Raw genomic sequence first — 15,470 nt, 5'->3', positions numbered from 1 at the left:
GTATCTCTATCTCTCCTGGTATTTGGAAAGTTTTCAGCCATTGTCTCAAAATAAGTCCCTTCTCCTGTGATTCCCAAAATGTGTTTATTGATGTTTCTTGATGTTGCCCCATAAATCTTACAGACTTTTTATCACTGTTTTTTATTTCTTTTTTCTCCTTTAACTGGACAGTTTCAAATGACCTCTCTACACTTAATGTATCCTTTCTTCCATTTCATTTCTGCTACTGAAGCTCTCTGTTGCATTTTTTTCATTTCATTCATTCTTCAGCTGCAGAATTTCTTTTTGGTCCTTTTCAAAGATTTCTGTCTGTTTTCAGAAAGTCTTTGCATTTTGTTTATGTATTGTGTTCCTGAATTCAAACAATTATTTAGAATTCTTTGTCAGGCATTTTGTAGCTTTGCATTTCTGTGGAGTCAGTTACTTGAAGGTAATTTTATTAATTGGTGGTGTCATGCTTCCTTGTTTTTCCATGTTTTAATCAGTTTGTGTTTTGTGTGCATTTGAGAGAGCAGTCACCCTTTCCAGACCTTACAGTCTGGAAGGACCTTAACCTATGAGTTAGTGTGCAGGTGCTAGATTGATGGTATGTGGGAGTTCCTCCTTCAGAAGAGTATAACAGCACTGACTTCTGAGGAGTTTAGGTCAGCATTAAGAAGGACATAGGTTCTCAGTAATCAATGCTGCGGGTATTAGGTGTCAGAAGCAGCAATTTAGGTCTCTGGAAGTACACAGCATGGCAGCAGCTCCTTCTCTGATTGCAACAACAGCTCCAATATCACCTCAGGTGGTATTAGCGTTTGGTAGCCTCTCCTTTACCAGTAGGGTGCAGTGGCAGCTCCTCCAGGTTCTACATCTGCAGTGGCTCTTTTTCCAAGTGCAGCATAGATTCTAGACACATTTTTCAGCCGGGCTTGGCATTGGTGAAGGCTGTAGTAGTCCTCAGTGGCAGAAGTTGCTGTTGTCCAAAGCAGTGACGAGGCTATCTGGGTTCCTACTCTTCATTTTCCTCCAATGAAGGAAGATTGCAGACTGAGTGGATCTCTACTGCATTGAACTGTGTCTTTTCCTCAGGGAAGGGGTAATGTAGGAAATACACTTCCTGCACTTTTCAACGTGACTATTCTTGATTTTTATTATCCATATGTTTTATGTACTACAGCCTCCTATTCAGCTCTGAATCTGTCCCAGAAGTATTTTGGTGGATATGTAGTTATTTATTGATTGATTTTGTTGGAGGGACAAGCATGGAAACCTCCTACCCATAATTGACTGACATGGCTTCACGTCTCTGATTTTAATTGATCATTTTATCTGATTCCATTTTTTCTCCCCTTGTATCAGTTACACTTTAATTACTTTTTAAATGTGGTTGCCCTTAAATCTTCAAGAATACTATCGAAGTTCAAGAGTTTGGCAGATTCCTTCAAACATAGAATTTCCAAATTCCCCTCCTTTTCTTTGTAACACTGCTATCATTCATTTCACTTATCCATACTCAACAACTTACTGTTCCTTCATTATTTTGAACAATTATCTGTTAATTAAGAATAAGAAAAATGAGGGGCGCCTTGGGTGGGTCAGTTGTTAGGCATCGGCCTACGGCTCAGGTCAGGTTCCCAGGGTCCTGGGATCAAGCCCCACATCAGGCTCCCTGCTCAACAGGAAGCCTGCTTCTCCCTCTCCCACTTCCTCCCCACACTTGTGTTCCCTCTCTCACTCTGTCTCTCTCTCTCAAACAGATAAATAAAATCTTTAAAAAAAAACAAGAAAAATGAGATGTATTTTTCACTTAATTTAGTATGTATCTGAATTTCTTTGTTTCTTTATATAGATAACAGTTTCAGACTTGTATCATTTTCCTTCTTTTTGAAGCACTTAACATTTTGCAAGACAAGTCTCCTGGCAGTTTCCTTATTTTTTGTGTGAGAAAGTGTTATTTGTCTTTTAGTTTTTAATGATAATTTTGCTATGTACAGATTTCTAAGTTGGTGAGTTTTTTCTTTCAACACTTTAAATATTTCACTCTATTTTCTTCTTGCTTTCATGGTTACTGAAGAGATGTCCAAGGTAATTATTATTACTCCTCTATAGGTAAGGTTTTTTACTCTCGCTTCTTTCAAGCTTTTTCTCTTTTTTTGATTTTTGCAGTTTGAATATGAAATGCCTACATAAGATTTTTTGTTACTAATCTTTCCTGGTGTTCATAGTTTCCTCGATCACTGATTCAGAATGTCATTGATTTTGACCAATTCTCCGTTGTTATTGGTTGAAATATTTCTTTGTTTTGTTTCCTTCTTATGTACCCCATTATCGATATGTTTTACTTTTTTGTAGTTGTCTCACAGTTCTTGGTGTTGTTTCACCTTTTTTTTTTTTAATTTATTTGACAGAGAGAGACGCAGCGAGAGAGGGAACAGAAGCAGGGGGAGTGGGAGAGAGAGAAGCAGGCTTCCTGCTGAGCAGGGAGCCCGATGCGAGGCTCAATCCCAGGACCCTGGGATCATGACCTGAGCCGAAGGCAGACGCTTAATGACTGCGCCACCCAGGCCCCTACCTTTTTTCTTCTTCTTTGCAATTTCAGTTTTCAGAGTTTCTCCTGCATTTTTCAAACTCACTGATACTTTTTTTCAGTTGTGTAGTTTTTTGATGAGCCCATTACAGTCATTCTTCATTTCTGTTACACTGACATATCGCTAATGTTATTTAGTTGTTTCATAGAATTTCTGCTGTATTGTTTACATTGCCTCCATGTTCGTATGTGTTCTTTATCTGTTAGATACTTTGGCATATTAATTATACATTTTTCAAATTCCTAGTCTGGTAACTTTAACATCTTTGCTATATCTGTGTCTGATTCTGATATTTGCTCCTTCCTTCAGACTTTGTTTTTTATTTTTCTTTTAGTGTATCTTATAATTTTTGCTGAACTTGATGTATTTATTAGATGAATGGGCCTTATATGGGGAGCGGCTAGCTGGATTACTGTCTCCTATAGATATTGGTTGTCAAAGGCTAAAATTTACCGTGGTGTCCTTGTTTTTTTCTGTGTTGAGTTACATTTCTCTAGAGAACTCTTCTTTAATAAGATCTGAAAAGTTTAGTTTTTTCTTTTGAAATCCATGTTATATGGGCTCCCTATCCATATGGATTAGAGGAAGTTTTCTTATACTTTCATAATTACGTTACAAACTCTCAGCTTTTGTTTATCTATGAACATCTTACTCTATTTAAAATACAGTTTTATCACACATAGTATTTCTCCTTGATAGTTTTTTTTTCTTTCAGCACTTGGTGTTTATTTGTCCAAGGCCTTCTTGATGAAAAATACACTGATAATCTTAGTGAGAATCTTATGTACCTGATGTGATGCTTCTCTTGCTATTCTGGAGATTGTCTTCTGATAGTTCAAATTAATATATCTTTATGTAGGTCTGTTTGAATTCAATCAGGTTCTTAAAACTGTATGCCCATTTCATTCCTCAAATGGGGAAAATTTTTCAGTCTTTCGAATAATTCTATGCTGTTTTCTTTCTCTCTTATCTACTTACATTCTTAATGCATATGTTGATCCGTTGACGGTATCCCACAGGCCCCTTAGGGTCTGTTCACTTTCATTCATTCTTTCTGCTTCTGACACAGTCATTAGAATTGTCCTGTCTTTGTATCTGCTGATTTCTTAAACCGCCTGTTTAAATCTACTTATTTGAATACCTGTAAAATAAATGTTTTCATTTAAGTTCTTGTACTTTTCAGCTCCGCAAATTTTTAGGGGATTTCATTTTATGTTTTCTGTCTCTTTATTGACTTTTTTTTATACATACCTCTTTTCTTGATGATATTCTCATATTCTTTTCATTCTTTGAGCATCTTTAAGAGAGGTTTTTTTTGTGGAGGTTTTTTGTTTTAATTATTTTTGTTTTTTGTTTTGTTTTTTGTCAGAGAGAGAGAGCCCAAACAGGGGGAGCCGCAGGCAGAGGGAGAAGCAGTCTCCCTGCTGAGTAAGGAGCCTGATGTGGGACTCAGTCCCAGGACCCTGGGATCACGACCTGATCCAAAGGCAGACACTTAACCAACTGAGCCACCCAGGCGTCCCCAAGAGTTTATTACTTGTTTTGAAAGTCAACATCTGGTCATTCTCAGGGACATCTGTTGACTATTTCTTTCCTTCACTGGACTGTGCTTTCCTGGTTCTTTTTATGCTTTGTGTGTTCTTTGTTGAAAATTGGGTATTAGAAATGTACAGTTTGTTCTGGGAATCTACCTGCAGTTTAAACTGAAGGTCTTTATAGGTATTTTCTGAACCTGTTCCCTTCCTTGGGTATGTATGGTCACTTTTCCAAATTCCACAAAATATATGTGTTTGCTATTGATTGTCCTAATCCTGAAATGTCCGTCTGCCCTTTTTAATGCCCTGGAAGTGCTAAACTAGAGGGGAGTGGTTTTCCAAATGGGACGGGCAGTTGAACAATGGCTTCCCACCTTAGTAGCTTAACATACATGATCAGGAGCAGCAACCAACAGTCAAAACACGTATCTCTGATATTTGGAGGATAGAATATTATTCCTGGAACATTTGCTGCTGTTACATGAGACAGTTTCTACTGAGAGATGGATTCTTGGTACTCTCTATTTAGGTATCTTCCCCCAAATTAGCTTTTACTTTTAATTTCGTGTCTTTGTATCTAAAGTGAGTCTCATGTAGTTAACATAGGTGATTGTTTTTTTCTTTTTTTAGTCATTTTGGCAATATTTACCTTTTAATGGGAAAACTTAATCTGTTTATGGGGCGCCTCGGTGGCTCAGTCATTAAGCGGCTGCCTTCCCCTCAGGTCTGGTCCCAGGGTCCTGGGATCAAGCCCCGCATCAGGCTCCCTGCTCTGCAGGAAGCCTGCTTCTCCCTCTCCCACCCCCCCTGCTTGTGTTCCCTCTCTTGCTGTGTCTCTCTCTGTCAAATAAATAAATAAAATCTTAAAAAAGAAAAAAGCTTAATTTGTTTACTTTTAAAATGAATGAATGATTAAGATACCTGGCTGGCTCAGACACTGGATTTGCAATGTATGACTCTTGATCCTGGGCTTGTGGATTCAAGCCTTACATTTGGTGTTAGAGATTACTTAAAAATAAAAACCTTTAGGGTGCCTGGGTGGCTCAGTTGGTTAAGCGACTGCCTTCAGCTCGGGTCATGATCCTGGAGTCCCGAGATCAAGTCCCGCGTCAGGCTCCCTGCTCAGCAGGGAGTCTGCTTCTCCCTCTGACCCTCTTCCCTCTTGTGCTCTCTATCTCTCATTCTCTCTCTCTCAAATAAATAAATAAAATCTTTAAAAAAATAAAAAATAAAATAAAAACCTTTAAAAAAACAAGTAAAGAGAAATAAAGAAAAAGACAAGGGGCAGTTTTTGATAGTGTACCATTTTGATTCCTTTTTCTGTATAAGTTGTTTAGGATCTCTTAGTTGTTACCCTAAGAATGTCAGTTAATACCCTAAACTTAATCTAGTTTGAATAATAACATTGTGTTCCCATAATGCCAAGTTAATTTCAATAACAAATACTGTTTTCTCAGTTTGGGTACTTCCCTTTATATTGTTATGTATTACATCTCTAAACATTTGTGTGACCATTCAAATAGATTTAAAATTGTTTGTAGTTGGCACCAAACTCCCAGCCCAGCCGCACCATAGTTTTGATTCTTTGGGCTACGGGTTGAAGGAAGATGGAGCTGTTACCAGTAGGAAAATGTACTGGGTTTAAAATTAGCTTTTTTTGTAAAACCATTTGTTCTGGAATAAAACTCAATTAGAAAAGTGGGTAAAGGGGCCTTTTCTGAATTCTCAGGCTGGAGAGGGCTGGCTTGGTGGAGGGATTGTGGGGTGCTGGAGCACCGAGTCTTGCTGGGTGCTTTGGCCTTTGATGTGGGAGCTTTCAAGATGATCTTTGGGATTTGACAAGAACATACTAGAGCTACAGAATTTATGTTATTTTTTAAAATTTTGTAACTGCCTTACTATAGAGCACAAAGTTTGTTTCTCCTGAAGCTATGTACTCACTTTTCAAGAAAATGTTACAGTTCTAATTGTGATAAAATACACATACATGCAAGTTACCATCTTAAAAAGAAAAATCATTAGTAAAAAGAATACATACATAGCTCAGCATGCTCTCCACTGAGCAGGGAGTCCAACATGGGGCTCAATCCCAGGACCCTAAGATCATGGCCAGAGCCGAAATCCGGTGCTTAATCCACTGAGCCATCCAGGCACCTCTTTTTTTTTTTTTTTTCCCCCAAGATTTTATTTATTTATTTGAGAGAGAGAATGAGAGAGAGAGAGAGCATGAGAGGGGGTAGGGTCAGAGGGAGAAGCAGACTCCCTGCTGAGCAGGGAGCCTGATGTGGGACTCAATCCCAGGACTCCAGGATCATGACCTGAGCCGAAGGCAGTCGCTTAACCAACTGAGCCACCCAGGCGCCCCAGGCACCTCTTTTTGTCATTTTTTTTTTTAAGATTTTTTGTTTATTTATCTGACAGAGAGAGAGACACAGCAAGAGAGGGAACAGAAGCAGTGGGAGTGGGGGAGGGAGAAGCAGGCTTCCTGCAGAGCAGGGAGCCTGATGCGGGGCTCGATCCCAGGACCCTGGGATCATGACCTGAGCCGAAGGCAGATGCTTAATGACTGAGCCACCCAGGTGTGCCCCTCTTTTTGTCATTTTATACCTGTCATTCTGCTACTTTCTTGATTTGTGGTCTCTGATGAGAAATCATCTATAAATCTTACTGAAGATGACTTCCATATGACAAATTGCTTCATCCTTTATGATTTCACAATTTAGTCTTTGTTTCTTGACAAATTGACTATAATGTGTCTCAGTGTGGCTCTCTGAGATTTTCTAGTTTCAAGTTTCTTGCGTTTTAAGTTCCTTGCCTTTGTTGGCTGTGTGTGTGTCCATGTCTTTCATCAAAATTGGAGTGTTCAGCCATTATTTCTTGAAATATTTTTTCTGTCTTCCCCCTGGGACTTTTATATTACATATATTAGTTCACTTTATGGTGTGTCACACATTCCTTATGCTTTTTTAACTTTTCTTTCTGCCCCTCATGCTACAGGCTTTATCTGTTGCTGTTACTTTACTGTTTTTCTCTGCCTGCTGAAATCTGTTGAATCCCCCTATGGAGTTTTTTATTTCTTTCATTTACTTTTTTGTGCCCAGGATTTTCTTTCATTCCTTATGTAATTTCTGTCTCCTTTTTAATAAGTGTGCCCTACATCCTTGTTTTTTGTTTGTCCTCTAGTAGTTTGATCATGTTTAAGAGTGTTTTCAAATCTTGGGATGCCTGGGTGGCTCAGTCGTTAAGTGTCTACCTTCGGCTCAGGTCATGGTCCCAGGGTTCTGGGATCGAGCCCCGAGCAGGGAGCCCGTTTCTCCCTCTCCCACTCCCCCTGCTTGTGTTCCCTCTCTCGCTGTGTCTCTCTCTGTCAAATAAATCTTTTTTTAAATGAAGGGGAAGGGGCACCTGGGTGGCTCAGTCGTTAAGCAACTCAGGTCATAATCCCAGGGTCCTGGGATTGAGTCCCACATCGGGCTCCCTGCTCCACAGGGAGCCTGTTTCTCCTTCTGCCTCTGCATTTCTCTCTCTGTCTCTCATGAATAGATAAATGAAATCTTTAAAAAAAAAAAAAAAGTGTTTTCACATCTTGTAGAAAGTTCAATGTCTGGCTTCTTCATGGACAGTTTATTTCTTTCCTTTGGATTGGCCATACTTTTTCATTCCTTTGTATACTTTGTGATTTTTTTCCCCCTGAAAACTTATCTTTAAATTTTATAATGTTCTAACTGGAAATTAGATCCATCCTCTTCTCTAGGACTTGCTCTTCTTGATTGTTGAAGGATTAGATTACGTTGTGCCAGTATTTTGACAAAATACAAAAAAAATCTGTTTTGCAAATTGGATCTCTGTTAGCACGTAGTTTTAAAACTATCTGAAAACATTTATAATTCTCTCCATCGTTCACTTCTGATTGTATTACCATATATATAAGTATGTATATATTTATCTATTTGTGTGTGTGTGTGTGTGTGTGTGTGTGTATGTATTTATATATATAAGCCCTAGGTGAAAGCTTAGTGTCATGTATTTTTTTAGTATTTGTCCCATCGTGACCATTCACCTGACTTTTCCTTCAGTGTTTTGGCTGCTTTTCAATATCCTAACCTCTTCTCCCCAAAGAAAGCCACTCTAGTTTTTGCTACTTTGTCTGTTTATGTTTCCATTATAATCTTTGCTCCTAAGAACTGTGGGGTTTTCTATCACCTTACAATGTATTTCACCATTGCCTGCCATTTTCTACCATAAATCAGTTCCGAGGAAACAGACATTAAAGTGTTCTATGTGTACATGGATTCTTCTATGAGCCTTAGATAGACTAGCACAAACACAGTATTTTGCAAATAAGGTCGTCTTTGCTCCAGAAACAGGAACAGGGTCTCACATTTGGAATGTGGCCTATCTTCAGGACCTCTACCATGCAGAGTAAATGGTAGGGCAGCACCAAAAACCTTTCTTATCTTTTTTTTTTTAAGATGTTATTTATTTGACAGAGAGATACAGTGGGAGGCAACACAAGCAGAGGGAGTGGGAGAGGGAGAAGCAGGCTTCCCGCAGAGCAGGGAGCCTGACACGGGGCTCGATGCCAGGACCCTGCTGAAGGCAGGTGCTTAATGACCGAGCCACCCAGGTACCTCCCTTATCATTTTTAAGTTGTGATTTTTTTTTTCTTTTTTAATGTGGTGTTTACTTGGTTGATGTAGATTTTTTTTTCCTGAGGGTTCTGGCAGTTTCCAGTTGGCTTTTGATGTTTTCATGGAGAAACAGGAGGTTCGAACTGGCTGCTCTTGCACAATATTGCTTTTATCAGTTTTTGAGCACAAATTGTTTTTTGGATTTCCAGATTCGTTTTTAAGAAATTTCTTTTAGAGTGCCTGGGTGGCTCAGTTGGTTAAGCGACTGCCTTCGGCTCAGGTCATGATCCTGGAGTCCCGGGATAGAGTCCCATATCGGGCTCCCTGCTCGGCAGGGAGTCTGCTTCTCCCTCTGACCCTCTTCCCTCTCGTGCTCTCTATCTCTCATTCTATCTCTCTCAAATAAATAAATAAAATCTTCTAAAAAAAAAAAGAAAGAAATTTCTTTTAACCCATTAAAAACCTGATTAAAGTACTTAAATAGGATATTAACCCCCTACCTTGGTTTGGTTTTACATATGTTTAGTTTTTGTTTTGTTGGTAGTGTCAGTTTTTTGTTTGGTTTGTTTTTAGGTGAACTTATGAATTATGTGTAAAATTTGTTACAGTTTGGCTTTATATTAGACAATCAGGAAATACTTAGCCAACTAGGTGACCTTCAAATAAGTACCTGAAAGGGGTGCCTGGGTGGCTTAGTGAGTTAAGTGCCTGACTCTTAATTTCAGCTCAGATTATGACCTCAGGATCATAAGATCAAGTGAGCCCCCCATGCAGCCCCACACTGGGCTGGGCATGGAGCCTGCTTAAGATTCTTTCTGCCCCTGTCACTCTGTCCCACTCTCTTCTCCCCCCAAAAAATAAAATAAAATAATTAAAAAAAAAAATAAGTACCTGAAAGAGGTAGTAAAGGAATAAGTATATAGGTACCAAGAAGGGTCAGCATATGTAAAATTCTGAACACAAGTCTTCTTGACCTCTTAGAGGAACAAACAGCAAGGAGGTCATTTGTCACTGGAAGTGAGTAAGGGGGGCAGTTGTAGAGATGAGGTAAGAGAGATAACCTAACAATGTATCTAATTATGTACAGCTATACAGGACAGGCTATACAGGACATTGTAAGAACATTGGATTTTACTTTTAAGTCAGTGGTTCACAACTGAAGGTAGAATTGCAATTGTTACTGGCCTTCTAGTGATTGGAGGCCAGGAATGCTGCTCATTATCTACAATTGACAGAGCTATCTCCTTGTACCCTGACTTATGTGAAATAGGATGTCATTGCAGCATTTTGATGGAGGTGTGATACGTTTGACCTAACCTTTCAAGTTATTTTCTTATGCTGCTTTTTTTTTCCTTGAGAAATGACCATTATCAGATATTTGCAATGTGTACCCATTTTTCTAATGAACTTGAGCAGTATACTCTGACATATCTTTGAAAATTTGTTAAAAGCATTAAAACATTCCTACAGAAAATTGTGAAGAAAGGCATACATATGGAACAATTTAATTACTATTTTGGAGGTTTTTTGAACCCTGTCTTTGGTATTTATAAATTAGAAGGACTTTTAAGACCCTTAAAAGTTGTGTAGGTTTACAGTTAGACAAGTCTAAGTGAATTGAAGTCTGGCTAGTAATCTGGTTTACTGAAACTGAACCATGTATTTCTTCTTCTTGTCTTTCTTCTTCATTTCTTATTAATACTTTTGTGAAACAGTAATGTGTGTGAATGCAATCTCAGACAGCTTCCATTCTAGGGTAATTGAAAGGAGAGGAGTGCGAAAACTGATCCTTGGCCTTGGAGCCACTAATCTGGACTTGAAATTGGAAGGCATACATGTGTGTTCACACTCCGCACCACATCATTCATATCCAAAGTTTTTTTGTTTTGTTTTGTTTTTTTCTTACGATACGAAAGGTGCTAATGATTTTCCAGCAGACAATCCAGAACTTTTCTCAAGGACTATGGTTGGGGTTGCCAGAATTTTTCTTATTATTATTCTTTTTTTTTTTTAAGATTTTATTTATTTATTTAATTGTCAGAGAGAGACAGCAAGAGAGGGAACACAAGCAGGGGGAGGGTCAGAGGGAGAAGCAGGCTTCCCATCGAGCAGGGAGCCCGATGTGGGGCTTGATCCCAGGACCCTGAGATCATGACCTGAGCCGAAGGCAGTCGCTTAATCAACTGAGCCACCCAGGCGCCCCTATTATTCTTATTTATTATTATTATTAAATAAGATTAGTAGTCAGGTAATTTTTATCTTTTGAGGAAATATTTGAAAGTTAGAATGTGTCCATCTTGCATTTGTTATGTTCTTTTTCCAAAAAGGTAAAAAAAATACATATATATGCACAAGAAAGTAAATACAGGACAGTAAGAATATAAAAAGAAATGAGGGGTGCCTGGGTGGCTCAGTCAGTAATGCAGCTGCCTTCAGCTCACGTCGTGATCCCAGGGTACTGGGATCGAGTCCCACATCAGGCTCCCTGCTCAGCGGAGAGACTGCTTATTCCTTTGCCTCTGCCCCTGCCTCTTTGCCTACTTGTGCTGTCTCTCTGTGAAATATTTTTTAAATATTTAAAAATAAGTAAAAAAAAAAAGAAATGAGTGGCACTACTGGAGTAAAATTACAGGTAGAAAAGTCAAGATGAAGCCAAAGAACTAAAATCCTTCACATTTGAACATAAATTTATTTCAGAGATCTAGTAGGTATCGAGACAAAAACATGGCATTTATCCACAAAAACAAAAATGTTATTTATAATGCTCTTTCAGTCACTATTTAGCACCTAAATTAGACTCTGTTTTTAATAGCAGTATCTCTCTTCATCACCAAATCATGAAAGAGCCTGTTTTTGTCAAAGATTTAAGATCACTGTTCAGCAGCTGAAATTAAAAGACAAAAAGCAGATTGATAACCGAGGATAAATGATTTACATCAGAATCATTGAAATTGCTTATGAAAATGTAGATTGCTGGGCCTTTCTTCCTGAGTTTCTGAATCAGAAGGTATAGATTGGGCTGAAGAATTTGTATTTTTAAGATGTTCCCAGTTTCCCACATAATGCTGATGCTTCTAATCTGATGGTCATATTTGAGAACCACTGAAAAATCAGATAACTTCATCTATTTGAGTTTCCATGAATTGCTTCAAAGCACAGTTCCTTGAAAACGGTTCGAGAGGCCAAAAATACAGAGTTTTTATTATGGCATTTTCTATTGTATCTAAAGGGTTATTTAAGGTTTTTCCAAGGGACATTTTAAAGAATACCCTGCAAATAATTACATTTACTTACGTATATTTGCTTTTTGTGTGTTTCATTACCCCCCATCACAGTGCATACTAAAAACTATGAGAAGTCTAATATTAAGAAACCATACCCCAGTAATTTCCAAACTATTTAGAATTTGAGGTTTCGCTCCCTGAAAGATAGCTTAAGTTTATTCTGTGTTGTTGCTATCTCAGTGTGAATGAGTTACAAGTCATTACCTTGTATTTTTGCAATGTCTCTCCCCTGTTAAAGATAAACTAGTGTAGAATAATTTATTGGAGCTTTTTTTTGATGGATGTAATACATTAAATAGAAAATGTTTTTATTTCAGAACTGTTCGTCAGTTGGCACAGGAGCAATTTTTTTTAATGTGCACAAGATGTTGCATGGGACACAGGCCTCTACTTTTCTTCATTACTCTGCTCTTTACCATTTTGGGGGTGAGATATTTTTAAATGGTTTTATCATTGTGATTCATTCTTAAAATCAGGAACATTTAGGAAATTACAGTTTTAACTTTTGTTAAGATTTGCTTATGTGGGGCACCTGGCTGGCTCAGTCGGTGGAGCGTGCAACTCTTGATCTTGGGCTTGTAAATTTGAGCCCCATGTTGTTTTTGAGCTTACTTTAAAAAAAAATCTTTTAAGAAAAGGAAAAATGTGGTTATGCTTAATAAATAAAATACTATCTTTTCCAGTGATTTATGTACTATTTGTAGATTAATTTTTATTTGCTTTTTGTAAATACTTTCTTTGAAAAATAGAATTCAAACAGCGTTATTGTGTTTTATGTCATTGATATAAGGCGTTGCCACTTCATTTTACCAATTATCTAGATTTTTAAAAATTAACATGAATTTTGAACATGACTTTGAATTCATATTATAATTATATTTCAGAGCACAGCAAGAGAGAGAGGTAAACATTCAGGTGACTATTTCACTCTTCTACGGCACCTTCTTAATTACGCTTACAACAGCAATATCAACGTACCCAATGCTGAAGTTCTTCTAAATAATGAAATAGATTGGCTCAAAAGGATTAGGGTAAGGCTATAATACTCAGTTTACTATAGCACTTATTAAATTAACTGCCTTATTAAAAGAGGGTTTTATGATTTTGAGTATTTATGTTAAACAGAAAACCCCTGGGAATAATAAAAATAAACCGGATATACATTTCATTACTAAATTAGTAACTCATAATACATAGAACATACAAATAGTTTTATTTTATACAAATGGTAAGTTTACTTCAGTTGGGACTCAGAATGCTGATGTTCTGTTTCCTCCATTTTGGTATTTTTTTACCTATTTTTCCCATTATCATATTTAGAATATTCTTAAGGGTTTTTGTTTTGTTTTTTTAACTAAAAATGTCTGATGGATTAGCATTTACATTTAACCACCTGTACCTTTCACTTATACAGACAGAGTTCTGTTAGAATATATTTTTGAAATTGATAGCTTTTAAACTGTAGGTTAGCATTCTCCTGTTTCTCAACTTAGGCACATTGACATTTTACCATTATTCCCTGTTTTGAGGATCTGTGATATGCATTGTAGGATGTTGGGCAACGCTCCAGCCTCTAATTATTAGGAGATGGCATCCCTTCCTTCCCATTTGTGGAAACCATAAATATCTCCACACATTGTGAATGTCTGGGACAAAATTCCACATTTAATGTTGAAAGAGGAAGGAAGAAGAAATTGCATGAATGGAAATGTTTGGAATAATTACATCTGAGATACTGCTTTCCTCCAGCTCACCTTGTTCTTGCTTCTTTTGTTCTCCTTTCCTGTGAATTAGGTCTCTTAACATTTTTCCTTTGGCAGGATAACGTTAAAAACACAGGTGAAACAGGTGTTGAAGAGCCAATCTTGGAAGGTCACCTTGGGGTAACAAAAGAGTTACTAGCCTTTCAAACACCTGAGAAAAAGTATCATATTGGTTGTGAAAAAGGAGGTGCTAATCTCATTAAAGTAAGTTCTAAATTTTGGCACTATACTGCTTACCATGACCTTTTAAATATTAACAAATCTATTTGAGTTCTATAGTGTTTTTCTTTGAGATACCATCTTTGTTATTTGTCTTATTAAAATCTCTTTGAAGGCTGCATTGATTTTGGGGTTTTTTTTTAATTTAAATTATAATTAACACATAGTATTATATTAATTTCAGGTGTACAATATAGTCATTCAACACTCCCATACAACATCTGGTGCTCATCACAGTGCACTCCTTCATCCTCATCACCTATTTCACCCGTCCCCCCCACCCACCTGCCGTCTGGTAACCACCACTTTGTTCTCAGTAGTTAAGTGTCAGTTTCTTGGTTTTCCCCTCTTTTTTTTCCCTATGATCATTTCTTTCTTAAATTCCACATATGAGGGGCACCTGGGTGGCTCAGTCAGTTAAGCATCTGCCTTTGGCTCAGGTCATGGTCCCAGCGTCCTGGGATCGAGCCCCGCATCTGGCTCCAGCCCTGTATCGGGCTCCGTGCTTGGCGGGAAGCCTGCTTCTCCCTCTCCCACTGACCTGCTTGTGTTCCCTCTCTCGCTGTGTCTCTCTCTGTCAAATAAATAAATAAAATCTTAAAAAAAAAATCCAATATGAGTGGAAGTATGGAAGTCCAAAATTCCATATGATTATATGGTGTCTTTCTCTGATTGTCTTTACTTAGCATAATACAGTAATTTTATTTTTAAGATTTATGTATTTATTTTAGAGATAGAGCACACACAAGAGCATGGGTGAGATACAGGGAGAGAATCTCAACTAGACTCAAAACTGAGTGTGCAGCCCAATGCAGGATTCAGTCGCACAGCCCTGAGATTATGACCTGAGCCAAAACAAGAGTTGGACTCAACAACCAACTGAGCCACCCAGGCACCCCCCAATACAGTGATTTTTTTTAAATAAATATGTGCCTCCTTTAATTCGAGAGATTTTAAAATTATAGTTGACACTTCAATAAAAGGGTTATGGGTGCCGAGCGCTCATGTAATTGAAAATCTACATACATTATTTTTGACTCCCTAGTAACTAAGAATAGCTTACTATTGACTACAAGCCTTACTGACATCATAGCTAATGATTAATACTTATTTTGTATGTGTATTATATACTGTATTTTTTTTAAGATTTTATTTCTTTATTTGAGAGAGAGCAGGGGCAGGGGCCACAGAGGCAGAGGGAGAAGCTCTCTGTTGAGCAGGGAGCCCCCATGGGATCATGACCTGAGCCAAAGGCCACCGCTTAATGACTAAGCCATCCAGGCGCCCCACTATGTACTGTATTTTTAAAATAATCAAAGAGAAGAAAGTATACTTAAAGTACTGTTTGTATGCACTGATACCATAAGTTTACATTGTTTATAATATAAATCATCATGCCATACTTGCATCAGTATTGCCTTATATATGATAGAAAACACTGTAGATGTTTTATGTACTACTAACA

At 37.7% G+C, this 15,470-nt stretch overlaps 1 protein-coding gene across 1 annotated transcript in view; it reads left to right on the top strand.

Moving 5' to 3' along the window:
* Positions 1-15,470, top strand: part of LOC118356607 (probable ubiquitin carboxyl-terminal hydrolase FAF-X) — a 150,223-nt gene that overhangs the window by 103,258 nt on the left and 31,495 nt on the right. Inside the window, 3 exon segments of the mRNA XM_035725858.1 lie at positions 12,341-12,449; positions 12,908-13,054; positions 13,844-13,990. Coding sequence (XP_035581751.1) covers positions 12,341-12,449; positions 12,908-13,054; positions 13,844-13,990 — 403 coding nt within the window.

The sequence above is a fragment of the Zalophus californianus genome, chromosome Y (genome assembly GCF_009762305.2).
Source record: "Zalophus californianus isolate mZalCal1 chromosome Y, mZalCal1.pri.v2, whole genome shotgun sequence".
In the NCBI taxonomy this organism is placed as follows: Eukaryota; Metazoa; Chordata; class Mammalia; order Carnivora; family Otariidae; genus Zalophus; species Zalophus californianus.
Note: the sequence above shows the minus strand (reverse complement) of the source record. Positions and strands in the feature narration are given on the sequence as shown.